A 26,814-nucleotide genomic window follows, 5' to 3' on the forward strand; every position below is an offset into this window, starting at 1 on the left:
GTGGGGGGGGGAGGGGGGAGGCAGTGAGCACATTCAAGGGCTTAAGCCCTGTTGGGGAGGGGGCAGTGAGGGCTTGGGACTTGACTAGGGAGTCGAGGAAGGGAAAGCCACTGGCCACAGTGTGACCAGGAATTGGCAGGGGAGACTGTGGGCCCTTCCCTGGGCGCACAGGCCTGGCAAAGGCACAGAGGTGGGGGCGTGCTGAGCACCTATTTTGGGGTGCCCTCCAGGGCTGGCCGCTGAGCCTCCAGCTCTGAGTCCTGAGCTTTCAGCACATCCCAGACTTTCTCGAGCTTGGCCCGCTTCCAGGTCAGCTCGGAGCCCACCTCCTTCAGGGAAATCTGGGAATGCGGGGGTGGGGGGATCCTTGGCTCCTGTCTTCATCTGGTGCTTCCCCAAGGGCATCACCGCAGTCCATTCTCATGGGGGCCTGCCTGGGACTACGCTTTGACCCAAAGAAGGGATAGATGGCTATCAGGTGCTGGGAGAGGCTGATGGAACAGCTCTGCCTGGGGAAGGAGCAAGATAGCCTCTTTCTTCCCCTCCAGATTTTTAGGTGACTAAAAATTTCCCTGAATCCAAAAATGTTAATGGGTGATACTCCCTCAGTGCTCCCTGTATGACTAATTCCACGCAGCCTGAGAGCTGCCTGGGGGCAGGCCCAAGTCTCCACATCCCTCTCTGTCTCCAGAGCCTCCCCTCTCTGCCTGCACTGGGTCCCTGTGTACCAGGCCGCGCCCACAGAGCCTTGACCCTGATGAACTTGCTTTGTGTTGATTAGTGAGCCCACCCAGCCAAGGAGTGAGTGCCTGGTCCCCACCCAGAGCCACCCCGAGACCATACAAGGACAGGGCAGCCGGGGGTCCAGGCTCAACTCTTGGCCCTCGGTGGAGACATCCTGATCCTGATTCACTGGTTCTTGTTGGAAAGCCTTCCCCTCCCCGCCTCCCGAGGTCACCCTACCTTCACCTCTGCAGTGGCCTCGACCTCAGTCTCAGATCCTGTTTCCTGGTCACAAGGACCGAGTGTGATCTCAGAGGGCCTGGTCCACACAGCTGCGTCCCCTGCTTGGGATGACCCACCTCCAGCCTCATCCCCAGCCCTGAGGGAGGGTAGCCAGGACCAGCCAGGCCACCTCCTCCAGGGGCTGCAGTGGCTCTGCCCCTGCCTGCACCTGAACTCTCCCCTCTGCCTCTGGTGGGGCCTGGGTTTCTCTGCGGGCCTCGGCTTTGGCAGTACCTGGGGCCTGGCGGGGACAGCAGGACCCTGGCCCCTTGCCCCCATCCCATTCTGAATATCATTAGCCCAACCAAGGCCAGTGGGCCACTCCCCTGGGACACAGGTCCTGAAGATCTGGAGAGAGTGTGACCCAGGGACAGCAACCCAATAGGTAAACCAAATAGGGTCATAGTATCACTGAGGGTCAGAACCCCAGAGTCCTGCCAACACCTGTCCCAGTGCACAGATGGGGACCTGAGCCCAAAGTTAACAGAGGCTTTGTCCAAGACCACCTGGCCACAACCCCATCTCTGTGTTCTGTGGAGCCCTGATGCCCGAGAGGCCCAGGGAGGATTCCACAGCAGCCTTCCCCACAGACGGTGGGACTGGAGGCTGAGGGGAGTGGGCTTGGCTGGTGCGCACTCAGTAAATGCCAGTCTGGTCCCCAGAGAGAAACCAGGCTGGGCCCAGACCTCCACGGGGGGCTGGGGATAGGGTGGAGCCCACCTTGCGTGCACAGACTCTGGAAGCTTGCCTGAGGTCTCTGCCCGGGGCTGTGCCTGTGGGAAGAAGGCAGGTGCCTAGGACTCAGGAACACCTGTGCTTCTTGGCCGGATGGACTGTCCAGGTTCTCATGCCCCTGTCCTGGGATGTGGGGCAGGCCCAGGCCATGCCCACCCGAGGGCACCTCACCCCTAGTAGCTCACGCTGCAGGTTCTGGTGCCAGCTGCACCCAAAGTCCCGCTCCTGCCCCCAGGCATCCAGCTCAGCCTGGAGTGCCAGGCCCTTGTCCGTTTGTGCACAGGAGGGCTGCCTCAGCCCAAGAGGCCCCACACCCTGGACCTGAGCCCCCAGGTACTACAGGGGCCAGGACATGGAGTTTAAGACCCATTATATAGGCAGGGAAGCTGAGGCCTCATGAGGGGAAGGGGCTAGTGCCTGTGAAAGAGCCCAGGCTGCCTGCTTTTTTGCACTAGATCCCTGGTTTCAGGCTTGGAGGAGACTCTAGGGTCATCAGGAAGGGCTTCTTGGGAGTCCTGACCCCCAGGTGGGTCCCAGCTCCCCTTACCCCAGGCAGCCCCCAACTCCTCCACCTTCCACCTCTGGATCCTGGCAGCCATCTGGTTGTTTTCCTTCCCCAGAGCCTGCGCCTTGCTCCTGTCACTGGCCAGGGCCAGGCAGTGAACGACAGATTGCAGCCCCATCCTCTCACGCCCACGGACACCCGCACACAGGCTCTTGGGTCTGGGTAGGACCCCGCCTGCAGAGAGGAGGCCGATTTCCAGCCTGGACCCCAGTCTGCCTCCCTCACCTGTCAGTGGAGGAGGTGCCTGAGGGCTCACTGAACGGCCCCTCCCGTGGACACTCCAGCCTCCCTGCAGCTGTGTCAGGGTCCTGGGATTAAGGGAGGGGAAAACAAGACAACAGCTGGGTCCGCAGTATCCCAAGTCACACACAACCCACCCAACAGGAAGGCAGCAGGAAGCAAATTGGAGGGTGTTGTGGGTTGAACTATGTCCCCCACAAAAAAAAGGCATTTGCATTCTAACCTCCAGTACCCCAGAATGGGACTTTATTTGGAGACAGGGTCTGTACAGAAGTAAATTTAATCCAATCACGTTTTCTTTTTAATTTTTTTTGGCCGTGCCGTGTGGCATGCAGGATCTTAGTTCCCTGACCAGGGATCGAACCCGCACTTCCTGCATTGGGAACACAGTCTTAACCACTGGACCACCAGGGAAGTCCCAGCAGAAGTGAATTTAAAATGAGCTCATTAGAGTGGGCCCTAATTCAGTGTAACTGGTGTCTTTATGAATAGGAGAAATTGGAACACAGAAACACGCACACAGGGAGAGTGCCTTGTGAACATGAAGGCAGAGACTGGGGTGATGCGTCTATAAGCTAAGGAACATCAAAGACTTCAGCAACCACCAGAAGCTGGGGAGAGGCAGGAACAGATGCTCCCTCACAGCCCTCAGAAGGAGCCAACCCTGCCAGCATCTTGATCTCAGACTCCAGCCTCCAGAACTGTGAGCCAGTAAGTTTCTGTTGGTTAAGCCCCCCATTTTGTGGTACTTGGTTATGGCAGTGCTCGCAAACTAACACAGACGGTGAATGAGATCAAACCCCCATGGCAGCTCTTTGGCCCCAAAGGGACCCTGATTCAGAAGGGGCACTTTTGCCTCAAAGCGGCCAGGCCTGCAGCAGCATGAAGTGTGTAACAATAGCAGCTACCATTTCACCACCACGTGCCACGGGTCCAGCACAGCACTGAGCCTCTTACGTGCTTGTCCAGTTTAACCCTCACAGCTAGCTGCTGGGGGAGGAAAACGGTTCTTAGTTTTCACAGATGAGGCCCAGAGAGGTGGCGTAATTCGCCCAAAGGCACATAGCTAGTATAATGCGGAGTCAGTGGCCAGGCTCCGGAGCCCACCGTCTTCACCACTATTTTGGGGACAGTGAAGCCCACAGAATCCTGGGATTGAGGAGGAAGAGGTAGAGAGGGTCAGGGTGGAAGGAGCCTGAGGTGGGGGATGGGACTAGAGGTGGAGAGTGCTGGAAGCCCTGGGGAACCCCTCGCATCCCCGCAGCCAGATGTTGATGCAGCGTCAGAGCCTGTCCAGCTGCTGGCCCCTCTCCCTGCTGTGTTTGGCCCACCGGCCGCTTTGCACAGGACTCCTGCCCATGACACAGGGCCTGGGGCACCCATTCACTCGCAGGTGAATCTTAGTCCTGGGAGGGACTCCCAGGGACTGGAGAGAGGGAGACAGGGCAGGGCAGTCCCTGAGGGGCATGGGGCTGGGAAACCCTAGAGCTGGGGCCCACATCTGCACTGGTTACGGGCCATATGGTGTTTGCACAGGGTTCTCCTGGCGCCACGTCCTTCCCACAGCCTGAATCTGCCCAGAGGGCCTGGCCCTCGGTCACTGTGTGCCCTGCCTTCTCGCTGACATGGTCCACGGCACACTCCCTGAAGCATAGGGTCCCTCCAGGCCCCAAGGAGATAATCTCCGACCCTCATGAGTCTGGATTAAAAAACAGACAAAAATCGAGATCTTTTTCTGTACAAGTGTGCAGTTGCAGACTGTTAGTGCAAAATTTGCTTCCTTGAGGCCCTCTCAGAGCCCCGCTCTGGACACCAGTTTGAGATTCATTGATTTAGACCAACTCCACCTTCTATGAGGCCCAGGCCAGCTAAGCACTGCTGCTGAGATCCCTGTCCTTCTGATTCCAGCCACAGCAATAGATCCGCTCTGGTTGGGGTCCTGCTGCACCGCGTGGATCCCATCTGGGTCCTTACAGCTCCATCCCATGGATCTCAGCCCTCTCCTCGGTGTGTGTGTGTCTGTGTCTGTGTCTCTGGATGAGTGTTTCGTGTGTATCTTGGTGTGCGTGCATGTCCAACTGTCCGTCTGCCTGTGCACACGTGCATTTGGCCAGGAGACTACGCAAGAATGCTGGCGAGGAGGAGGTCTCCTCCAGGAGGAGCTGGAGTTAAAGTCAGGTGAACAGGGCCTGGGACCCCCAAGCCCTTACTCTGGCCCCTGTCCCACACTTCATAGCAACCCCTCACCTACTCCACTTCTCACCTGGGTCAGAGACTATTCACAACACCCCCACCTCATCTCTCCTCTCTGGGCCTTTGCACGAGCTCTTCCCTCTTGTTGAAATGACCTTTTTTCTTTTGCTCCTTGAAGATGTCTGTTCATCCCTCAGTGAGGGTTTTGAGGCTCAGAAGCCCCCTCTCTGGGGAGGACTTTGCTATCTGCTGCCCCGCCTGCAGCTTTCAGAGTGCCTCTCCCTGCAGCAGGCACATAACTGCCTGCTTGATAATTGTGTGCCCTCCCACCCCCATCCCAGAAGCTTTTGGGGACAGGGAGTGGTCTGCTCTGACTTAGCTTCTACTGTGTACAGAAGAGGGCCAGACATGTAGTGGGTGGTTAGTAAATGCATGCTGAATGAATGAATGGAAAATGACAGAGCATGACGAGGGAGAGGAGGAAGGGAAGGAAGTAGAGGACAAAGCCAGGGGCATCCTTAGAAGGGGGGAAGAGATTCATTGGTATGCTGGAGGAAGGACAGGGCAGTGAGGAAGAGAATGGGGAGGGAGAGGAAAGGACTGGATAGATTGCATTAACTTGGGGAGGATAGGCCTCATTCTGCCTCTGAAGTCTCTGTAGTTCTTCCTCTTTAAATTTCAGGGCAACTGCTACCTGGTGCCAGCGTGCCCTCCAGTACTCAGCCACCTTCTCATGAAGCCTGGGGTATGATTCTTCCTCCTCCAGCTCTTTCTCAAGGGGCACTGGTACCTCCTGGACCTTGAATATGCACGTAGAAATGGGGTGGTCTGGGCACAGCATGGACCTCAGATCACCCACACCTTGTTTTCACCCATTTTCAATGATTCCTTTCCAAGTTGCAAAGATGTCCTCACTATGTTCTGATGGCGAGGATGGGGACTCATTCATGGCTCCCCACACACACACAGCCCTCTGTCCTGAGCACTTCCCAAGCATCCTGACTTGAGCTCAGCAGCGAAGGTTATTGCACCTCTCCCCAGCCTGGCCCCGGGGCCAGCAGGAGGGGCTCAGCCATGTGTAGGGGAAACAGGACTTGTTGAAGCTGACAGATTTCCCACATGCTCCCATAAATGAGCCAGCATGTGACAACCAGGAGTGTTGATACCTGGGGAAAGGAGTCTGGCCTTGGCTGCATGATTTAAGGTTTGGGGCTATGGGCTCCTCTCCTTTACCAGCTGTGACAGAGGCTGGCCCACCTCCTGCCCACAGGCCATCTCACCCAGTGTGAGAACAGGACCCCCCACCCCAGCCCAGCTTGGATACTAAGGGGTGGGCCTGAGCAGCCACTTACCAGGCCTCCTGGCCCAGGGCTGCCCCCAGCACTGCCAGCAGCACCAACTTCTCTTCAAGTAGCTGGACACACTCTGCCTCCAGGGTGCGCACACGGCGCTCCAACACTGTCTTTTCTTCTTGCAGCTGCTGTAGCTGCTCCAAGCATGCCCCTAGCTGCTGGTGGCTGTGGCCCAGCTTTCCTGAGAGTCCACCCAGGGTCATGGCTCAGCCTCAGGGCGAGGTGGGGCTCCCCTGGCTGGGATCTGTCTGCTCAAGCTAGGCCGTGGGCCTTTACCCATGCAGCTCCCTCCTCCCGAGTTCCTGACCTCCGCATCCTCTGAGACTCAACCCTTCCAGGAGCCCTTCTCTGACCACTCCAGCCCACAGAGGCTTCTCAGAACTCCAGACTTCAACTCTGGACCAAATGATTTAAGGCTGAACAGTACCTGGCCGCCCACCAGCAGAGGGTGCTGTTTCAGCAGACCAGGATGTGAACTGTGCTCACTGGAGTTGTGTTCTGTGGGGGCCCTGTCCAAGCTGTCCTTCCTGGTCATTCTCTTTTTCATGGTGTCCTTAGGGCCCTTCAACCTCAGAATCCCCCAAGGACAGGGTCCAGGCTCCCCTGCTTCCCTGCTCCCTGGCACAGGTGAGCACAGCCTGGCTCAGTTGGTACCCTGGGTTCCCTGCAGGGCTGACAAGTTCCCTGTCTTGACCCCCCTGGGTGAGCATCAGTAGTCGCTCCTGCAGGAAGGGTGTATCCTGAGCCTGTGCAAGGGTCCCAGCTGCCCCCACTGAGACTTCATTTGGGCTCTGAAGTGCCTGGGCCCTGTTGCCACCCCACCTCTTCTGCTCCTGGCCTCGCAGGCCTGGCATCAGCATCTCCTGCAGGTCCACTCGCTCTGGGGGCTCCTCACAATCTTCACACCACACTGTTATGACCCTGAACAAGCTCTTCCCCACCCTCTAGACTGTTTTCCCCTCTAAACCGGGAGAGGAGTCACCTGGATGATTGCAGGGTCTTCACAGATGTTAGGGAGAGGGGGATCTCTCTTGGCCCGAACAGAAGTCCCTGCACTGCCCTCCTTCCCCAGCTACTGCTCCAAGAATGCAGACCTGGGGATGAAGTAGAGAGAGGGCCGAACATGTGGGAGGACCAGTGTTCAGGGCCCTGCCATGTACCCACTTGGGGGCGGGCTCTAGTCATCCGTACTTCAGGGACCCCTAGGCTGGGCTCTGGGCCAAGGGATTGTCGGCCCATCTGGTCCAAACACCGCTGGGCCTTTTCCACTTCTGTCTGCAGTAGCAGGATCCTGGGGGCAGAAGGGACTGTCTGCCCGTCTTCTGCCACTCTGCCCCTCCCCCATCTCCCAGCACCCTCACTTGTCTTCTGTGTCCTGGTCTGGCCTCCTCCACTCCTTCTGTCCCTGGGCTCCACACAGCTGGTGCCTCTCCTGCTTCAGGCGTGCCACAGAGCATTCCACCTGCTGGGGGGAGGGCTGGCCCAGCCTCGTGACACACGTCCCCCACCCCTGGCAGGGCAGTGTCTGAAGCCCCTGATAAAGCAGGCTGACTCCACGAGTTCCTGCCCGCTCCACCAGTTGTGATAAGCCCAGCTGGGGGCCCAGCATGGACCTGTGCCCTGGCTTGTACACAAGGGACTGTGCCCTGCGGCTCTGAGGAGCTGCTCAGCTGTTATCACTACTGGCTCCAGATGTGAAACCCCCCACCTCCAGCGGGACCCAAGACACATCACCTTCTCCAGCCCAGCTCCTGATGGCTTTGGGGCTCCAGCAAGGGTACAGGGGCTGCTGTTGTGGAATGCTGGAGACTGGGTAGGCATGGCAACTGGGTCCCCAGGGTCCCCCCTGGCCTGTAGGGAGCAGTGGCTCTAGGATGGTCAGCTATGGGCTGAGACCCTCAGGTCACTGAAGGCTTAGGTATCTAGGCCATCAAAGAGTAGCACTGTCCACACCCTCACATGGGACAGCAATGCTGGGTACCTCCCCTAGAAGCCTCAGTGTGCACACTCCTCTCTCCCTTCCTGGGGGCTGAAGCTTCACCAGGGATGACTGGGCTTCTGAGGAAACTCTTGTGTCCACTGAGCTAAAAACCAGCCACCTCCCTTGCTCTTATTCCACTTGAGAGAGGAGGGAATGGGTAGAGGTTCCCTGGTCCTTCCTTTGCCTCTATCCCTGCTCCTGGCCACACCAGGCAGTGCACTGCACACCTCCAGGCGGTGCCATTCAGAAAGATGACACTTTCAACATGGTAGCCCTGTTGGGGACTCAGTTTCCCTCTGTCTCCTTTGGATGCCCCAGGTCCTGACAAGCCTGCTTCCTGAGACTGACAACTGATATGGGCGCCAGCCTTGAGTATTCTGGGGTTTTTAGTCTAGTAAGGGGAACTTGCTAGCTCAGGGGACCTCCCTGGGGCTGTGAACAAGCAAGGAAGATCAGGGGGAGAGGACCAGAGCCTCACTTTCTGCTTCAGAGCCAGCAGCTCCCACCGGGCTCTGCTGAGTCCCAGCTTGCATTCCCACTTCTGCAGCACCTGTGCTTGCCCCAGTGCTGCGCGCAGGTGGTCAGCCAGCTCGCTTGCTGCCACCTGCTCTCTGCCAGCCACACCTGCAGCCACACCTTCTCTGACCACCTCCAGTCTGGTTCAGGGGCCCTGTCTGAGCACCTGCCAGGGAAAGAGCAGTCAGGCTTTGGCCCAGGGACTGCCATGCCCACCTTGCCCACACTCACCTGCATCCTTCCGTGGGGCTCGGTGGGCGCGCACAGTCCAGTGGCCAGGGGTGATGGGAGTGCTGGGGGCAGCAGGCAGGGTGAGGCATCAGGTCCACAGGGCTCTGTCTCAGTGGGTCCTGACAGCAGGACAGAAGGGAGCCCCTGCAGCTGGGGCACGCCTGCCTTCCCAGAGGACCAGCCTCTGAGGCCCCACCTCAGATGTAGAAACGGAGGCCCTGGCACTGAGTGGGCACTTAAACCCTTCACCCCCAACCTTTTGCCCAGGATTCTCCCCGGTGATTCAGATTTCAAATAAACACCAGCCTCAACATTGCTAAACAGTTCTCAGTTCCAGCAGAGTCCATGATCTGTGGGTGCTATGGTCCAACCACCTGTTGAAGAAATGGGTTCATTTGATCCTCCTGGGTTTGGGGTTGGGGGACTGAAGCTCAGAGCGCAAGTCAGTTGCCCCGGGTCACTCAGGTACTCAGTCCATGCAAACAGGGCCCATGCTCCCCCACCCTGCTGCTCTCCTTCCCAGTGTGGGAGTCTAGAAATGGCAGGAGCAGCGGAACGTTTGGGGAGGCACTGTATATTAGCTCCGATATAAGGGGTCAGAGCCCTCAAATCACGTCGCTGCTCCAGTACCTCTCTGGCTTTCATAGCTTCAGCTGTAAGATGGGGGCCCTGACCCGTAACTGACCTGCCTACTCCTCACATTCCCAGACCCGCCCCCTGCTCAGGATTGTACCACCACCCGCCAGGCCCTCTCCCTTCTAGACACCTTGACTCTTTCCTCTCCCCTAACTCCAGGCTTAGGTTACTGTAGCTCCCTCCTGAGCTGTCTCCTTCCATGTCACCAACACACAGGGCGTCTCCAAAATGGACCATGAGAACCAGCCCCTGCCCCCACCTCCCATGCCCTGGCATAGCACCCACAACTCCACCCTGGCTGGGTGCTCTGTCTTGCCCACTTAGAGGCAGGGGCTCCCTACAGGCAGCCCCCAGCCTTACTGAGACGGAGCTTGCCTGGCTTCGTGTGGGGCAGCTGATGGTCTACCCGAGTGGGGAGTGGCACAGGCCAGGCTGTTTAGTTTGTGAAGCCAGAGCAGAGGGAAGCACAGCCACCAAGTGCTGTGGCAGCAGAGAGAAGGGGAGTCCGACCCTCCCTTGGGGCTCCCAGGAAGGCTTTGCAGAAAGGTGACCTTTAGGCTAAGGCCTGAAGGTGAATTAACTGCCCCAGAAAGGGCAAAGATGGATGTGGCAGACAGAAGAGAGCAAGGGCAGCAGGACCAGGAGGGGATCAGAGAAGCTGGGCCCTGGAGGGAGAGGTGAGCTGAGCCAAGAGCACAGGGGGGCAAATGGGAGGCAAGGGGGCCAGCGTTGCTGTGGGGCTCAGGTGGCTGGTGGCAGGGCACGGGGCAGAGACGTCTCCTTGGTGACCTCAAACCACACAGAAAAGATTTGGCAGGCACACGGGTTGAGGCCCAGAGAAAGAGCTTGGGTCTGAGGGGTGGAGGATGTGGAGCAAACCTTCTCTGAAGATGGCCCAGGGCCCTTACCTCCCCAGCCACCAGTTGCCAAGGTCTCAGCCATTCAGCACTGGAGGAATGAGGAGTGGAGGAGTTACCCATACTTCACTTTTGCCAAGTGCCTGATACTCTACCTCTCTTTCTTCTAGGTGTGAATTTTTTTAGGAAGAAAGAGACAAAGAATGAAGCTCTAAGATAGAATTTCAGGCAGGACAGCTGCTGGACTGAAGATTTTAGAGAGGGAGCTTGGAGGCGGGCACCTATTCTACTTCTGAAAAAGAAAGCTCTTTACACTGGGAGGCGGGGGCTCCTGGGTTCTTGATGGTGGGAGGGCTAGTGGGAAGAGGGTCCGACTTACCCCCTCAGAGCCTGGCGCCCAGGGCAGGGCTAGGGACAGGAGCCTCACTGAGCTCCTCAACCCTCAGCTGCCGAGGCGATCCCAGGTTGAAGCGATCCCGGCTTCCAGCAGCCATGGAAACTGCGGGCAACTCGAAGCGGTGGGAGGAGACACCAGAGTCCTCCCACCTCGTCTGAGTGGATGAAACCCTTAGATGAAACTCGGCTGGTGTGCCTGCGGGGCAAAGGCCAACCTTTGGGACCCAGGCAAGAACGGCAGCTCAGGATCTCCGACCCCTGAGGCAGGAGCCTAAAGGGGCGGGATCTAGGGGCGCAGACAGCCGGGCTCTCGGTCACCAACTGCACACTAGGAGCGGCTCCTGAATTTCAATACTGGGGGACATGGGTGCATTTGGTAGAGGGGGACCGGCAGCCGGTTTTGAGGCTGCAGTAGTGTAGCAAGCATCCCGTTTTTACCTAACTTCCGTTGTTTACTTCCGGTAGGGGTGGTGGAACTAACGGAGATTTGGGGGGTACTAAGCACCCACTCAAGCCACGCCGGCAGACCGCAGTTTAAGGGGCCAGAGGCTAGAGACTGGAGAGACCTCCACCACTCCCGAGGGGGCGGCTCCGCTCGGACCGCTCCTGGGGGGCGGGGAGGCGACGCCTAGCGTCAGGGGCGTGCCCAGCCCTCCTTGGGGCGGGGCCTGGGCGGGGCCGGCCCCCCCGGCGCTGTCCTGGGGCGGGGCGGGGGCTGGAGGGATGCTCTGTTTCTGGCGTGGCAAGGGGGCAATTAGAGGCCGCTCCCGCCGGCTTCGCTGAGCGACGCCAGGTAGAGCCCGGGGGCGGGGAGTGCATGCTCACAAACCGTGAGGTATCCCAGAGGACCCGACCTCGGTCTTCTCATCTGGAAGCAGGGCCTCCTTATCCCGCCCAGACCGAGCGCGGGACATAGGTGGGCGGGGCTGTGGTGAGCCCAAGCTCGCCGCCGGGGCAAAGGGGTCGCCGAGAAACTGCGGGGAGACGTGGCAGCCGGGTCTGGCCGCTGCGGGGGCTTATGAACTGAGAGACCATGCTGGTCCGCTTACTGCCGTCCCCCAAGGATGCTCAAGGAAAAGGAGACCCCCTTCCTTCCAGACCCCGTCCCTCCAGAGGCCCCGCCTACGTGACTCTCCTGTATCTTCTCAGAAACTGCTGTGCACCAACACAGGGGCTTGGGCGTGCCGCCACGGCTTAAAAAAAAACAAACCCACACACAAAGAGAGTAAGGTCTCGTTTGCTTCTCCCATGTAACTGGGAGTCGGGTCCGCCTTCTCGAGCCTCCGTGATCTTTAGCGCCCTCCTGGGCCCCGGAGCCAGGCGAGCGCTCGAGGCCCGCCTGGTTCTCACCGAGCCGACGGCGAAACAATGCCCTCTTCCCTGCGCGCAGGAAGGGACAGGCGGGCACGGGCGGGGTTGGGGCTCCACCTTTTGGCTCCCAGCGCCGTCGGCCAGGGACGGCGCCCCCGTCGGGTCTTTGGGGCCTACGTGCGACGCAACACGGCAGGGGGCGGGCCGCGGCCGGGGACGTCCCCTCAGCCCTCCAGGAACTAGACTCTGCCGCCGCCGCGCCGACCCCGGCTGAGAAGGCGGGTCCTCCAGAGCCTTCGAGTCCAGGGCTAGAGAGGCCAGGCCTCCGAGCCGGGTCGAACCCCGGCAGGCGACGGCTGCGTCACGCGAGGGGCGGGGCTGCCACGGGCGGAGGCCGGAGCCGGAAGCGGAAGAGGCGCTCGGAGCGGGGAGTGGGGCCTAGCCGCAGCCGGAGCCTGGGAGACGGTGAGTGTGGGGCCCCGGCCCGCGACGGGAGCGGTGGCGGGCGGGTGAGTCGGTGGGGCAGGCGCCCTGGGTGTGGGGCCCCGGGCTCCCGGTTCGGTCTCGGGCTACTCCCTTTCGTTTTCTTCTCTGTCCACCTCAGGCCGCGGCCCCGACCTCTCACCCTTGACCCGCCGCTTCTCCCTCAGAGGGCGGTCACCTCAGACCCCGATCTCTCGATCCCGTGTGTCGGAGTCCGAGCTTAGAGGACTCTGAGGCCCCTGCAGGGGTCCTCTTTCGGCCCTGCAGCTGCCCGTGGAATGGGGTCGGGGTCCTACTTGGGATAGTATGGAGGGGCTTTCAGACCCCTCCCCTACCCCCAGCTCGAGGCTTAGTTCGCAGACTCCTACCCAGCGCGGCTTGGAGCTTGATTCCGGCCCAAGCTGGCCTTCCCCCCTCCCCTCGCCCCCTCCCCCAGGTGTCCTCTCGCCTCCACTGGCGGCGGTTACGGGGGACGGGGCTCTGCGATCTCTGGGACCCGAGGCGTCAGGAAGGGACGCGAGCGAGGGCCGCAGGCCCCCTGCGTGTTTTGTTGTGATGATGGATCCGTTCCAGCCCGGAGGAGGGGCCAGGCCAAGCTGACAGTACAAGTGACTGGGCTGCTCCTCGCTTCGGGAGTCTCTGTGCTTTAGTTCCGGGTGCGGGTGTCCTCGTGTGGAGCTGGGGTGGGAATCGCCTGCGCCAGGACTTCGTCGAGGCGGAGTTGGCTGCCTTCCAGCTTCCCTCCTCCATGCCCTTGAAAAGGAGGAGCGTTTCACCCGGTGGTGGCGGCTTGCAAGGTGGCAGGTTTGAGGTTGCAGTGGTGGGGCAGCGTCAGCCAAAAATAACCATGGGGCGCTGGGGTGGCTGGGATCCGGGAGGGCAGCCACTGACCTGGCTGGCTGCTCCTCTTGTCAGCCCAGTTCTCTGGCCAGGAACAGCAAATGAGAAGACGACTAGGCCCGTGCTCAGAGAAAAGCTGGCATCCTCTGCCTGGCTTTCTTCACATTACCTTTTTCTTCATTGTGCAGACGCAGAGCCTTCCAGAGCATAATAGTGGCCCTGAGCTTCTTTTACCAATCCATTTGCTGAGGTCTCCGAGAATCAGAGATAATTGACGGGAAATGGGCCCTAGAGCCCCAGCTGGGGAGATGATGAGGAGCATCTGGTATTTCCAGTGTTTCCCCTGCCTGGAGTGTGTTAAAGGGGAGGTTATATCCTCTAGGATTGCCTTGTGTGTGATGCTTACTATAGCTCTCATACTTGTCATCTCCTTTGCCAAGTTGGCTGGGAGGTTGTGTCATCTCCATTTTCCAGGTATGGTAACCAAGGTCCAGAGTGACTTGTATGAGGTCCCGAGGCCAGTAAGTGGCAGCAGTGGGATTTCGTCCAGGATTTTCTACCCAGAACTCTCTCCCCTCTGGTCCCTAGGAAGGGACATATAAAATGTCCTTAATGTGCTTGGGGCATTTACCGCAGACCCAGGGGTGTTACCTGGAACATTTTTAATGTTAATGAAAAGCTGCCTTCAGTACCTCTTGTGGGCCCAGACCTGTGCTAGGCTTTTGACCTAAAGGCTTGTACTAGGCATGTTTCTTAAAGGGAGTGACATAATTTAATCCTCACAGAACCCTGTAAGAGATTACTGTCCCCTTTTTGCAAGAGGAAGCTAAAGGTTCAACTTGTTAATAACTTGCTTAAAGGCACAAGCTAGAAGTGGCAGTGCCAGGATTCAGACTGATATCTGAAGCTGTGTTCCTTCCACTGACACGAATGTGTGTGTACATAAGAATCCCAGGAGGAAGTCTTTGGCCTCTTGCAGACTAATCGTCTCTTCCGGGTCTGGTGCTTTGCCAGTGAGGATGGGCAGGGCCTTTGTCCTGGGCACTGGAGCATCTTCCATGTCTCCTAGTGAGATGTGAGATACTGCCTTCATTCCATCACTTGGGCACTTGACCCAGCCATAATTGCAAGGAAACAGTGAAACGTTAGTCATCTGATCACCAAAACAGAACAGCAGTCTGAGCTCTTGAGGGGCCTGGGCTTCCAGGTAGAGGGCAGAAGACAGCTGCTAGCGGGGAGATTGAGGGCAGTGACCTTCTCAGGATCGTGGAGAAGCTCCCAGAGGTTTTGTCAGATATGTCTCGCTGACCTGCTCGTTAAGGACACCCGTTCCATTCTGTTCTCCTCAGACAGACCCTTCTCATTAGATGGGGCAGCCTTAGTGGATTTGTCCAAAATGTGCTTGATCAGGCAAGCCCAGGACTGACCAACATTGGTTGGCTGTGGCCAGGTGAAGGGTTGGGAAGCAGACTGGCTGCAGTCTCTGGCCCAGCCCTGCTATGGAGGCAGTGTTGGCTTGGGGTGTGGCTGGAACAAGGAGCTGGCCTCACATAGCCATCTTTCTCAGCTGATGGGTGATCCAACCTGGCAGTTTTCTATGGTGGATATAAGTCCCTACTGAACCAGCAGTAGTGAGGTGGGGCCCTTTTGGCCTGCCTCCTCAAGCACATAGCCTGCCAGACAGCCAAGCTTCTGGCTTCCCCTGGGATGGGCACAGAAGAGGATACTGGAGCAGGGAATCTAGAAGAGGGGACAGTAATGGTACTGTTGGAGGTGAGGTGCTGCCTGGCATGGCACCAGTGGCAGGTGGTCTGAGGGTGCTAAATAGGCCTCGGGCAAGTAACTCAGTTGCTTGTAAGACCCTGGCATCTTTACAGATACTGAGACTGAATGTAGACCAACAAGGGCTGGTTAGACCCCATGTCTGCTTGGCCAGACCCTCACGTAGGCCAGGGAATGTTTGTGGGACCCTCTTTTTCCAAGGGCTGGTCTTCTCATTTCTGCCTGTGTCTCCTCACACTGATCTGTGGTCCTTGCTCCCTTGAGTAGGGTACAGTTCAAGGCCTCAGCCAGGCAACTTGGCTTCTCAAACTCGAGGGCTTTCACCGCTTGCTGCTGTGTGCTGGCTCCCTGCCAGCAGTCTTTTGACTCTGGCCTCTGGCTCAACAGAGCAGGCGCTTCATAGGACCCTGCTGATGGGCAGGAGGGAATTGAGCACAGGAGGCTCCCTTTCTGCTTGGCCTTGGTCTCCTGCGATGGTGCTCACCAGCTCCTCCCTGCATTCTGCCTCAGCACCTGTCCTGGCTCGCCTGGGTCCCTGAGAACTCAGGCCACCAGGCCAGTGATGCTGCACTGGGGAGGCATCTGTTTGTTTGTTCACTGGCGGAGAATGGTGTTACCCATTGTCTGCTGTTTGACCAATGTGACCTCAGAGTTCTTCTTCACTTCATAAACCCCTGGGAGGGGCTGCCCCCAGACAGAACAATGGGCCTCTTCTTCAGGAGCGCCTGGGCTGCCTGGGCCGCCCTGTGGCTGGCTGCGTGTTTAGCAAGGCTTTCTGTTTCTCGTGGCCTAGATGCATCACTGTAAGCGATACCGCTCCCCTGAGCCAGACCCATACCTGAGCTACCGATGGAAGAGGAGGAGGTCTTACAGTCGGGAGCATGAAGGGAGACTGCGATACCCGTCTCGAAGGGAGCCTCCGCCCCGGAGATCTCGGTCTAGAAGGTGAGAGGGAACTTGGTCGGAAGAAAGGACCCCTTCCCACTTCTGGGCTAGGGAGATAGTCTGGAGGATTGTAGCAGCCCTGGGCCTCTTCAGGCGACTGTGGCCTCTCTCCAGCTGCACCTAGATCATTGCCCTGTCCTCTTCAGGCTCTTCCTCTCTGATCTCACCTGCATTCCCTGGTCCTTGAGTCTTCCTTCTCCTGACACATTCCCCCGTTTTCTAGGCCAGCATCTGCCCTGCTAACCTCTGAGCCTTCCTCAGTGTGAATTAGGAACGTAACCTCAGCCCTTTCCACAGGTTGGTCCCTGGTCTTATCTCAGTCCCCAGAGCAAAATTACAGTCTCTGCAGGCCACAGAGAGCTCTGGGGTGGGGAACCCTCAGAGGCCCTCCACTATGCTCAGCTTTCCCAGAGCTCTGCCTCCTGTGGCACTGGAGGGATGCTGTCAGGAGCGGAGGTTCTGGAGGCTGGATTTCACATACACGTGCTCCCCCCTCCCCCACTTCCCCTAGTCTGGATGCCTCTATTCCAACAGTCTACCCTTGTGAGCCCTTTCCAGAGCCCCCCCCACACGAGTCTCGCCTGGTAGCAGGAGCCTGGCTGGTGGGAGGAAGATCTGACCAGTGTCCCTATCCTCGTCTTGGCAGCCATGACCGCCTGCCCTACCAGAGGAGATACCGGGAGCACCATGACAGCGACACATACCGGTGTGAAGAGCGGAGCCCGTCCTTTGGAGAGGACTACTATGGGTCTTCCCGTTGCCATCATCGTCGGCGCTCACGGGAGAGGGAGCCGTACCGGACCCGCAAGCATGCCCACCACTGCCACAAACGCCGCACCAGGTCTTGTAGCAGCGCCTCCTCGGTGAGTGGTGGCCAGAGTGTGCTGGCTGGGGCTTAAAGGCCTCATCTCTTTCTAGCCTTCTCTCAGGCTGGCTGGTCAGGGTGAGTACTGCCAGTTCTGCGCACGCGCATTTGGTGTGCATGCATGTGTGTGTGTGTGTGTGTTGTCTGGTCCAGGTGCAGAGCTGGGCAGGGGGCCCGGCTCCTCTGTCTTCTGGCCCGTGGGCAGTGGCAGCTGAGGGGCTCTGGTCCCGGCGCTGGCTGGTCCCCGGCCTGTCTGTGTCTCCACACTGCTCCAGGCACAGGCCACGGCATAAGTGGCCAGGGACACTTCTTCAGAATCTATCATACGGTTTGTGGTCTGGAGCTGTGTGGCCTGGTCCTCCCCACACAGCTGAGTGCTCTGACTGGTGTGGCCTGCACCCCCCTCCGCAGCCTCACCTCCACACCCCTCACCAGAGGCCCGGAGGCTGGCGTGCCCACGGGTAGGGGAGGGCCCGTCTGTCAATTAGCTCGGACTGGTACCTTCCCTCTGACCTCCAGTCAGGCCCTCTTCAGCCTAGCCTCTTCACGTGAGGGGCAGTCAAGGCAAGGCGGACGGGCTGCCTGTGTGGTGGGGCATGTGAAGAAATGGTATAAAGGCCTGCAGCTGCAGGCCTTGTCCAGTTGCAGGCCACATGCCCAGAGCAGGGCCTGGAAGCATTCTTAATGTGGAGGGTTGAATAGATCTCTGCTGAGACCGGGAAACCCCACTGTGCTCAGGCCGCTGGGAGGAAGGAAGGTCAGTTGTGTGTCTCTGAGGGTATATGCCGTCTTCTCGTCTCTTCCCCAACCTTCTTCCCTCACTCACTCGCGCCCTCCCGGCCATGAGGCCCCTGAGGAGTGGTGCAGCAGTGGAGCGGGGCCAGGCGTCTTCTCTGCTGAGCTTTCCCGTGATTCTTTGAGTGGCCATGGGTTGAGGGTTGACTGGACCCCGGCATGGCCTGGTGGCCTCTCCGCACACTGCCACAGGATGGTCGTGCAGGTCTGTGGCTCTGCTTCTTCTCTTTTTGGTGCCCTCTGTTGTCGGGAGGCTCAGGATGGGCCTGGCCTGTGAGTAGCATGGGTGCCAAGGCCAGGGCAGGAGCCGGCTTGGGGCCTGTGTGGGCCATCGTGGTGGTAGGCCTTGGAGAGTCGACTGGCCCAGAGGATGCAGGGCTCCTTCCCTGCTCGAGGCTGGTGGCACGAGGGCTCCTGACAGAAGGCCGTTTCTGCTGGTGATGTTAAGTGTGGCCCCAGATGCCGTCTAGGAGCAAGTGGCAGCTGTCAGGCATGTGCAGGACTGCGTGGGCGAACAGAGGCAGGCAAGGACAGGCCGGGCATTTCTGCAGCGGAAGCCAGAGTGGCCCTGACCATTCTGGATGATCGGACCCAGGCTGGGCCAGCCATCTTCTTGCACCGTCCTCACTGCGTCTTCACCCTGGCCGAAGCCGTCACGGGAGGGCCCGGGAGGGGGAGACTCCGTGGAGGAGGGAGTCAGGCCTGTGACTCTCTACACGGCCCAGCCCCTCAGCAGCAGAGGCTGGTCGTCTTTCCGAGCATTTGTGGCGCCCTTCTCTTAGATAATGTCCGAGTTTTCTTTACATACCTGTAGCTGTTTTTACTTTTCTGTTTTTGAAGTCAGTTTGTGTCTTGACGTGTCCCTTGCAATATCCCTATCGTTATATATGCTGTGTGCCTTATGAAATGCTGGGATCTGGAAAATCCAATCAACCAACCCACCGGCTCCTCACCGTCTCCACCTCTGCCTTTGACTGACACCTCAATCTGTCAATCGGAACCGCCTACCATGCGATTGGTCGGATGGCGTTTCGGGGGGCGGTGCATGCAGAGAAGCCAACAGAGCAGTAAGCGCAGCAGCCGGAGTGTGGAAGATGACAAGGAGGGCCACCTGGTGTGCCGGATCGGCGATTGGCTCCAAGAGCGATGTACAGCCACCTTTCGTAAAACTTTACCTCTCTACTTTCTACCCCCTTGTTAGATGAGACCTCTCCTGCCCGGAGGGGCCTCTAGTGCGCGTGGCGCCTTAGCGGGGCCACCAGTAATTGCCTGAATGACACAGACACTAGCAACTTCTGTTTTTAAGAGTGTAGCAGTGAGAGAGAAACCTTTTTGTTTTTGAGAATTGGAATGCTGTGAACTTGCAGGAGCTGCCGATCCTCTGTCCACCAGGCCCTCATGCCCTGTTTCTTTTCTCTCCTAGATGAGATCGTGGGGAACCTGGGTGAAGGCACCTTTGGCAAGGTGGTGGAGTGCGTGGACCATGCCAGGTGAGCCATCTTCCTGGGAAGAGCTGGCCTGATATTCTTGAAGGTGGTGGCAGACTTAAACCTTTTTCTTTGTGAAAGGTGGCACCAAAGCAGAGTTCTGACCTGTCCATGTTGGGGTTGTGCTGATCCCCTGAAATAGGGAGAACTTCGTGGGATTCCATAGACATGTGGCATCTCTGCCCAGGAACTGCTGGTCAGCGAATGGTGCCGCCGCAGTTTCCCCACTCCCCCAGGGCTGTGGTTGTGGCTCTCAGAACAGAGCAAGGCCCTGGCTTCTCTGCGGTCTAGATCTGCCTCCTGTGATCTCTTAGGGTCTGGGCCTGGCAGGGGTTGAGAGTATTGCTGAGGCCAACTCAAGCATGAGCCCCCACGCTCTGGAGGTCTGCCTGAGAGGCCATGCTGGCCCCTGTTGAGAGAAACAAGACCCTGGGCTTTCTCACCAAGCAGGCTGCTGCCTTCTCCAGTGTGGCAAGGGTTGGGCCCCTTTGAGTGTGCTCAGGGAGAGCAGGGGTACACCTGTGTGTGTTGGGGTGCTATTGGGGTAGCTTGCTCCCTTCTAGGCTGAACAGTGGGAAAACTTTTTTGTCCCTTTGCCATCCTCAAGACAAGAACCCTTGCCTCCTCTACCTTAGGCTGGGAGGCTACCTCCTGGGAGCCCACTGCCTTCCTGCCTTAATGGCTGTTTCATTGGTTTGGCGCTTTGGCCAGAAAGTGCTTGTGTCCTGGCTGTCTCATTCAGGCACGTGCTGCCCGTACGTGACTAGCACTGTTTTAGAGATGAAGAAACATACTTGGGGTCTGCCTGTATCCCCCAGCTGTTGAATGGGGGAGCCGGGTACCGCTGTATTCGGTGTTCCCACGTTCAGAGAGGTGCTCGGAAAGGACAGTTAAGCCCAGCAGCCCAGCTGGCCATGTGGCCCCAATTTAAGGTTCTTACTGAGGAAGGCTCTCTGGGCAGCCAGTTCCCATTTAAGCACTCCTCAGACCCTGTGTGGCCCAAGAGGTTAGGGCTGGGACCAGTGGGCATAGGGACGTGTAGACTGTACAGTGACCAGATTTGAGAGCTGTGCCACATGGGGGCTCTCTGGGCTGTGTCACTCTGAGAAGCTAGATGGAAAGATAGCCTTTGAAGCCACTAATGGGCAGGCACAGGGCTCAGGGGACCTTAGGGAGTCCAGAGGGAGTCGGCCAGTGGGCTTGTTGTGAGGAGGCAGGGTGCAGCTTAGCCAAAGGAAGGGCTCTTCAACCCTGGCGGTAGCTGTTTGGAAATGATGAGCTCCCTGTGTCGAAGGTCCAGATGCCATTGAGGGATCCTATTTCTGGGAGGCTGGAGTAGTAGCTTTTCCTCTGAGGTCCTTTCCTGCCCTGAAAATCTGGGAAAAGCAGGGTGTTCTCTAGAAGATGACTCTGTCCTGGGGCCTGTGAAACTTTCCTCAGGCACCAAGACCAGCTTCCCAGAGGCCTTAAGGCCACACACTTGTGGGCCAGGGCTTATCACTCTAGTCTCCCACTAGGCATCTGAACTCTGGCTGTTCCTTCCTGACAGTGTTGGGCCTGGCAGGCTAACCTCAGCAGGTGTTCTATGCTGGGATTCTGCAAGTGGTGCTGGGGGTGAGGTGTGGAAAAGGAATTATTAAAATCCTCATTGGACACTGGAAAGGGTTCCTGGTAGTCAGCGGTTTCTGATAAATGCCATGGCTGGTAAGCAGGCAGGTGGGGCTGGGGGGTGTGCTAAAGGGATCAGCCCTGAGGTTCCCAGTGAGAAGAGCCTACTGCTGGCACCCTTACCCTCTTGCCAGGCCCTCACTCCATCCTGGATCCCCAGGAGGAGCAGTTTGCCCAGACTTGTAGATATGCTCAGGCAGGTCAGGAGGTGCCGCAGAGGGTTCTGAGTGGGACTGCCTGGCCAGGATCAGGACTGACTGGCCTACAGTTTGGGTTATTGAGTGAACTGTAGGGCTGGCTCTGGTCAGCAGGATAGGGCTGTACTCCTGACCACTCCCCCTGGGAGCTGGCAATGGCTGAGATCATAAAAGCCTAAGACTGAAATGGATGCGAAGAGCAGCTTGGTGTTAGGAAGGTAGAGGACTGGTGTTGCATGGGGCAGGCTGGCGTCAAGCATCTGCTGTCTTCAGGGCAGGGCCTGTCCCTGGAGTCCTGAATAGTGTTTGCCAGGAGTTGCTGGGTTGGGGTGGAGGGTGGGAGAAGGGCAGCACAGCTTCTCATGAGAAATTCTGCTCCCTTTCTGGCCCCAGAGGGAAGTCTCAGGTTGCCCTGAAGATCATCCGCAACGTGGGCAAGTATCGGGAGGCCGCCCGGCTAGAAATCAACGTTCTCAAAAAAATCAAGGAGAAGGACAAAGAGAACAAGTTGTGAGTGTCGGCAGGGAATGGGAGGGAAGCTTCCTGGGGGACAGTGTCCACTCCGGCCCCCAATGCCTGGACCCACTGGGGCTGAGCAGTGCCCTTTCACCTCATTGGCACCATGTCTCCTCCCGACAACCACAGCCAGGGGAGTTTGGCGAGTGAGTCTTGTTGGAAGGAACCTTTGGATTTCAGTCAGGCTCCACCACAACCCGCTCTGTGCTCTGAGGTGGGCTTCCCTGCCCTGAGTTTGTGAATTGGGGGCTTCACTGGGTTGTGGTGGGCATTAGACAAGATATAAACCCAAAGCTGTTTGGGGCTATCATGTAGTCAGAGATATCCAAAGGAGAGCCACTTGTCACACAGACACTGAGCATTTGCCCTCCTCCAAGCACTGTGCTGAGTCCTGCAGACTCTCAGGAAGCTTAGCTGAGGGAGTCGAAAAGGCAGTGCTTGTTCTGTGGAGTGTATTGGTGTGAGTTCGTCTCTTTCTCTGAGATGCAGGGATTGTGCCCATAATTTTCTTTCTTTATGTGTATCCGCTTCCTGTGTGTGACCCAGTGGCCTGGGAGGGAGTGGGGACTGGCTTCACCTGAGGGAGGGGTGGGGCAGCCAGCCCCCCAGCACAGACCCTGAGCCCCATCCATCCTTCTTCTCCAGCCTCTGCGTCTTGATGTCTGACTGGTTCAACTTCCACGGTCACATGTGCATCGCCTTCGAGCTCCTGGGCAAGAACACCTTTGAGTTCCTAAAGGAGAATAACTTCCAGCCTTACCCTCTACCACATGTCCGGCACATGGCCTACCAGCTCTGCCACGCCCTTAGATGTAAGTTTCCACCCTCAAATGGAGCACAGGGCGGCCACGTACGTGCCGCAGAGTCAGCTGGTGGGCCTGCTCTCCATCATTCGCTCCAGCACATCAGTAACTATTCTGCTGGGCCTGAGACACCACGGCCCCTTTGGCTGAAAGCCCTTCAGATAGGAATCTGTGTGGATGGAGAGGCTGCAGTCCCCTCCAGGGGCCTCCTGATCTGGCCTCTAACCCCAGGCACGTGGGAATTAAAAAGGGAAAGAGGTGCTCTAGCATTAGCCCCATACCACCCCTGTTCCTACCTTCCTGCATGGGATGAAGAGGTCGAAGACTGACCCGGAAGATCCCACCCAGATCCTGTCAACACAGATACCCTCTGTCTCACCATCATTTCCCATCTGTTTGCCAGCCTTTAAGAGCATATCTGGTGGTGCCTGTGCTCAGCACTGCAGGATTTGAATGGTTGGCACAGGTCGGAAAGTCTTGTTGAAGAGGCTGATAGACCTAGAGCTAGACTGCAGGGTCTGCATAGATGACCGGACAAGGGAGAGCATTCCAAGCCGAGGGAGCTGCTCAGCGATGGCCCAGAGCCTGGCATGTGCTGCGGCTCACTCTGGTGAAGAGAGGGCCCGTGTTGGGAGAGATGGGCTATACCACTGTCAGGGTCTTGAGTGCCGGATGGGAAAGTGATGAGTGGCAGGGCTCAGCCATCGGTGGGACAGGAGTTGGAGGAGGAAGGCAGACGTCCCCCTGCTCGGGGCTGGGGATGACGCGAGGCAGGACTGGCTTCGTTGTTGTGATTCACAGCGGGTCCTGTGCTTGGTTTAATGCTCTGCTGCTACCATCTTGAGATTCTTAATAACTTTAGAGTAAGGAGGCCTGCATTTTAATTTTGCCCTGGGCCTTGCAAATTACATAGCTGGTGCTGGGGAGAGGAAACCACCCCAAGGCTAATGCTGCAGCTCTGGTGAGAGACAGGTTGAAGAGGCCTGGTCCCCTGCAGACAGGTGGAGAGAGGTTTTCTAAATGGAAAAAGTCTCCTCTGCCCCCTCAAGAATCAGAACCCCCCGAGGCCCTAAGCACAGAGAACTCTTGAGAGGGAAGCCAGTGCTGAGGCAGTTCGGTCTGCTCCTTGGCCCACTGCTGAGGTCAGGGGCTGAGGGACTCTGGCAGGCTGGCTTTGGAGGAGGGAGCTGGCCTAGTGCTGTGTAGGTGGGTGAGAGGAAGCCCAGGTTTTCAGTGTCCTTCCCTCCTCTCCTGCTTCCCCAGTTCTACATGAGAACCAACTGACCCACACAGACTTGAAGCCAGAGAACATCCTGTTTGTGAATTCTGAGTTTGAAACTCTCTACAATGAGCACAAGGTATTGGTGGGGGAAAGATCGAGGCCCTGCTCCAGGGGTGGGTCACCCACCAGGACAGACGTGATCTGGCTCACCCCCCTCGCCCTTCAGAGCTGTGAGGAGAAGGCGGTGAAGAACACCAGCATCCGAGTGGCTGACTTCGGCAGCGCCACCTTCGACCACGAGCACCACACGACCATCGTGGCCACCCGGCACTACCGCCCCCCCGAGGTGATCCTTGGTGAGTGATCGTGCAGCTCCCGACCCTGATAAAGCTGGCAGTTGTTGGAAGGGTATGAACAGAGGAAGTGAGGTGCCTGTCCACTGGGCATCAGCATCCTGAGTCCCTGTGGCTCTTGAGTTGGCCTTACCAAGAAAGGGACTTGCGCTGGGTCTGGGGCAGGAGTCTTGCTAGGCGGTGCGGTAGCTGCCCTGTGGCCTCGAGGCTGGGAGCACAGGGCTGAATCTCATAGCCTGTCCCATCTTGGCTTTCAGAGCTGGGCTGGGCACAGCCCTGCGACGTCTGGAGCATTGGCTGCATTCTCTTTGAGTACTACCGGGGCTTCACACTCTTCCAGGTAAGGCCTCTCCCACATCACCCACTACCCTACGCGCGGCTACTCTGACAGGCTGCAGAGGGCTCGTGCGGAACCACCGCCCACCAGTCAGCGTGTTGTGAAATTGACTCCTGAGGGTTGTAGATGCTCGGGGGAAGGAGGAGGGCAGGGTAGCTGGAACCCTTAGGGACTCTTGCGGCCAGCCATCAAGGATGGAGGGTGGGGGTGGGAAGAATGAGCATTGCGGACAAGGGGCACAGCATGCGCGAGGGCACGGAGATGGGCTGGGGCAGGGCACCTTCTGGGGGCAGAGTGAGGAATGTAGTCAGAAAGAGGTCTGTAGTCATGCAGCGCACCAGAAGGGTCAAGGAGTCTGACCTTGACCCTGAGAAAACAGGCTGGCCTCATCCCTGGTCTCAGGCTGCCACCAGGTCAGGAACGCTGGGACTGCTATTCCATTAGTGGGTTTGCATCTCCTGGGGCAGGGAGGGAACGTGTCCGTCTTTCTTGTCCCTTATTCTCTGAGGGCCCCTGAGGACCGTGAAGGGGCGGAGGCTGGCACTGACCCGCACTTGCTCTGTCCCTAACCTCCCACAGACCCACGAAAACCGAGAGCATTTGGTGATGATGGAGAAGATCCTAGGGCCCATCCCACCACACATGATCCACCGCACCAGGTAAGGAGCCCTGCTTGCTCCCTCAGGGCTGGCCCAGAGTAGAGGCCTTTCCCGCGGCGGAAGTGGCCCAGCACACCTGCTGCTCAGACCCTCCTGCTGGGTCAGGCCAGGATCCCCTGCCTTGCTTCGCTGCTGTTCCCCAGGCTGCTGCTGTCTTTCCCACTTAAGACTTGACTCTTCCCATCCTCCGTTTTCAGGAAGCAGAAATATTTCTACAAAGGGGGCCTGGTTTGGGATGAGAACAGCTCTGACGGCCGGTATGTGAAGGAGAACTGCAAACCTCTGAAGGTCAGTTTCTGGCTTCCCCCAACTCAACTCATGCCAAGGAGACCCCAGGCACTGGGCAGACATACAGCAGAGACAGGCCAGGCAGCTAAAGGCTGCCTCCTCATTCCGGCTCCGTGGGGGGCTGTGCCCAAGGCTTCTGGGTGCTGGCAGCGGGGCTTCTTGCGTAGTGCCCCAGAGGGGCCCTTAGCTGTACCCCTTCCCCGCAGGGTGGCTGTGAATGTAATTGGGGAACACCAGAAGAGCCAGATGTCAGAGACCCTGCTACTTCCTGCCCCCTCTCCTCTCAATTTTGGGAAGAACTAGACAGGACCGAGGTGAGGGGGGAGGGACGACCTAGACATGGCCCGGACGCCTCTGTCAACTGCATTTGGTGCTTGGACGAGTGAATTTCACAGAGGTGATTTCTACCTACCTGTCAGAACTTTGCAAGTGGGGGCAGAGGCACCAAGCCAGCAAGACACCCAGTAGCCTGACACGTTCAGAGCAAACATTATTACAGGCACGAAAGGAAAAGAGCTGCTCGTTGTCCAGGAGGGCAGAAGTAGTCCTCCAGGGAGGCATCGCTGCCTCCTCAGCCGCGCAGCAAGGCTTCCCAGCGGCAAGGGGACCTGCTGTGGCTTCCCGTGACCCTGCCGTCACACTGAGGCACCTTGTGTCCCTGAGCAGAGTTATATGCTCCAAGACTCCCTGGAGCACGTGCAGCTGTTTGACCTGATGAGGCGGATGTTAGAATTTGACCCTGCCCAGCGCATCACACTGGCGGAGGCCCTGCTGCACCCTTTCTTTGCTGGTCTGACCCCTGAGGAGCGGTCCTTCCACACCAGCCGCAACCCGAGCAGATGACAGGTGCAGGCCACCGCACCGGGAGATGGAGAGCGGGACTGGGCTGCCAGGCCCCTTTTCTCCAGCCTCTACCACCGGCCCCAGGGCCAGAGCCACCCAATGAACAGTGCAATGTGAAAGAAGGCAGGAGCCTGCAGGGGAGGAGACTTGATGCCCAGCTGCCAGAAAGCACAGATTTGACCCAAGCTATTTATATGTTGTAAAGTTATAATAAAGTGTTTCTTACTGTTTGTAACCCCTGGTACCAGTGTGTCCATCTCCAGGCTCCTTGCCTTCTCCCTTCCCTACCTTATTAATAAAGTCTTTCTTAGCAGTTCAGCTTGTGGAGAGCTAAAGTGTGAACTGGGCCAGGCACAGAAGGGCTAGCCAGAAGCTCGGGTGTCCCTCTGGGCCCAGAGGAGCAGTGGGAACAGTCCTGAAAGGCACCTGGGCCCTGTCCTACACCTGCTCCCTGCTGGCCCCTGTACCTCCCAGCCCCAAGGAAACTGCCCACTGGTTTTACCTATCATCTTTCCAGCCCTGTCTTTGGCTGGGACTTCAGGCTGTATGTACCCAGTAACTGGTTTACTGAAGACGGTCTAGCATGAGAATCAAGGCAGGCTCCCAGGGCTGGGGACGCAGTACTTCACTGCCGCATACAGAGCAGTTTACCACAGAGCACAGGACTCCATCATTCAGCTTTATTTAGTGCTGGTTTTTGGTTCCCCAAGAGC

General features: G+C 58.0%; 1 protein-coding gene across 8 annotated transcripts; it reads left to right on the top strand.

Moving 5' to 3' along the window:
- Nucleotides 1–12,339: 12,339 nt before the first annotated feature.
- CLK3 (CDC like kinase 3) lies at nt 12,340–26,345 on the top strand. 8 transcript variants are annotated; one of them, XM_057723325.1, is made up of 13 exons: nt 12,341–12,483; nt 15,917–16,068; nt 16,715–16,931; nt 18,780–18,876; nt 19,152–19,218; nt 21,474–21,590; nt 22,242–22,408; nt 23,663–23,757; nt 23,848–23,977; nt 24,232–24,314; nt 24,891–24,970; nt 25,168–25,258; nt 25,925–26,345. In XM_057723325.1, exons 2-13 carry the CDS (start codon nt 15,917–15,919, stop codon nt 26,099–26,101), a joined length of 1,473 nt encoding a protein of 490 aa, XP_057579308.1. In that variant the 5' UTR covers nt 12,341–12,483; the 3' UTR covers nt 26,102–26,345. The 8 variants fall into 8 exon arrangements, with proteins under 8 accessions (XP_057579307.1, XP_057579303.1, XP_057579306.1 ...); XM_057723324.1 differs by having other exon boundaries at nt 12,340–12,483; nt 23,663–23,977; XM_057723320.1 differs by having other exon boundaries at nt 12,340–12,483; nt 23,663–23,977; nt 25,758–26,103.
- The last annotated feature ends 469 nt before the right edge of the window (nt 26,346–26,814 follow it).

Source organism: Hippopotamus amphibius, chromosome 2, assembly GCF_030028045.1.
Source record: "Hippopotamus amphibius kiboko isolate mHipAmp2 chromosome 2, mHipAmp2.hap2, whole genome shotgun sequence".
Classification (NCBI taxonomy): domain Eukaryota; kingdom Metazoa; phylum Chordata; class Mammalia; order Artiodactyla; family Hippopotamidae; genus Hippopotamus; species Hippopotamus amphibius.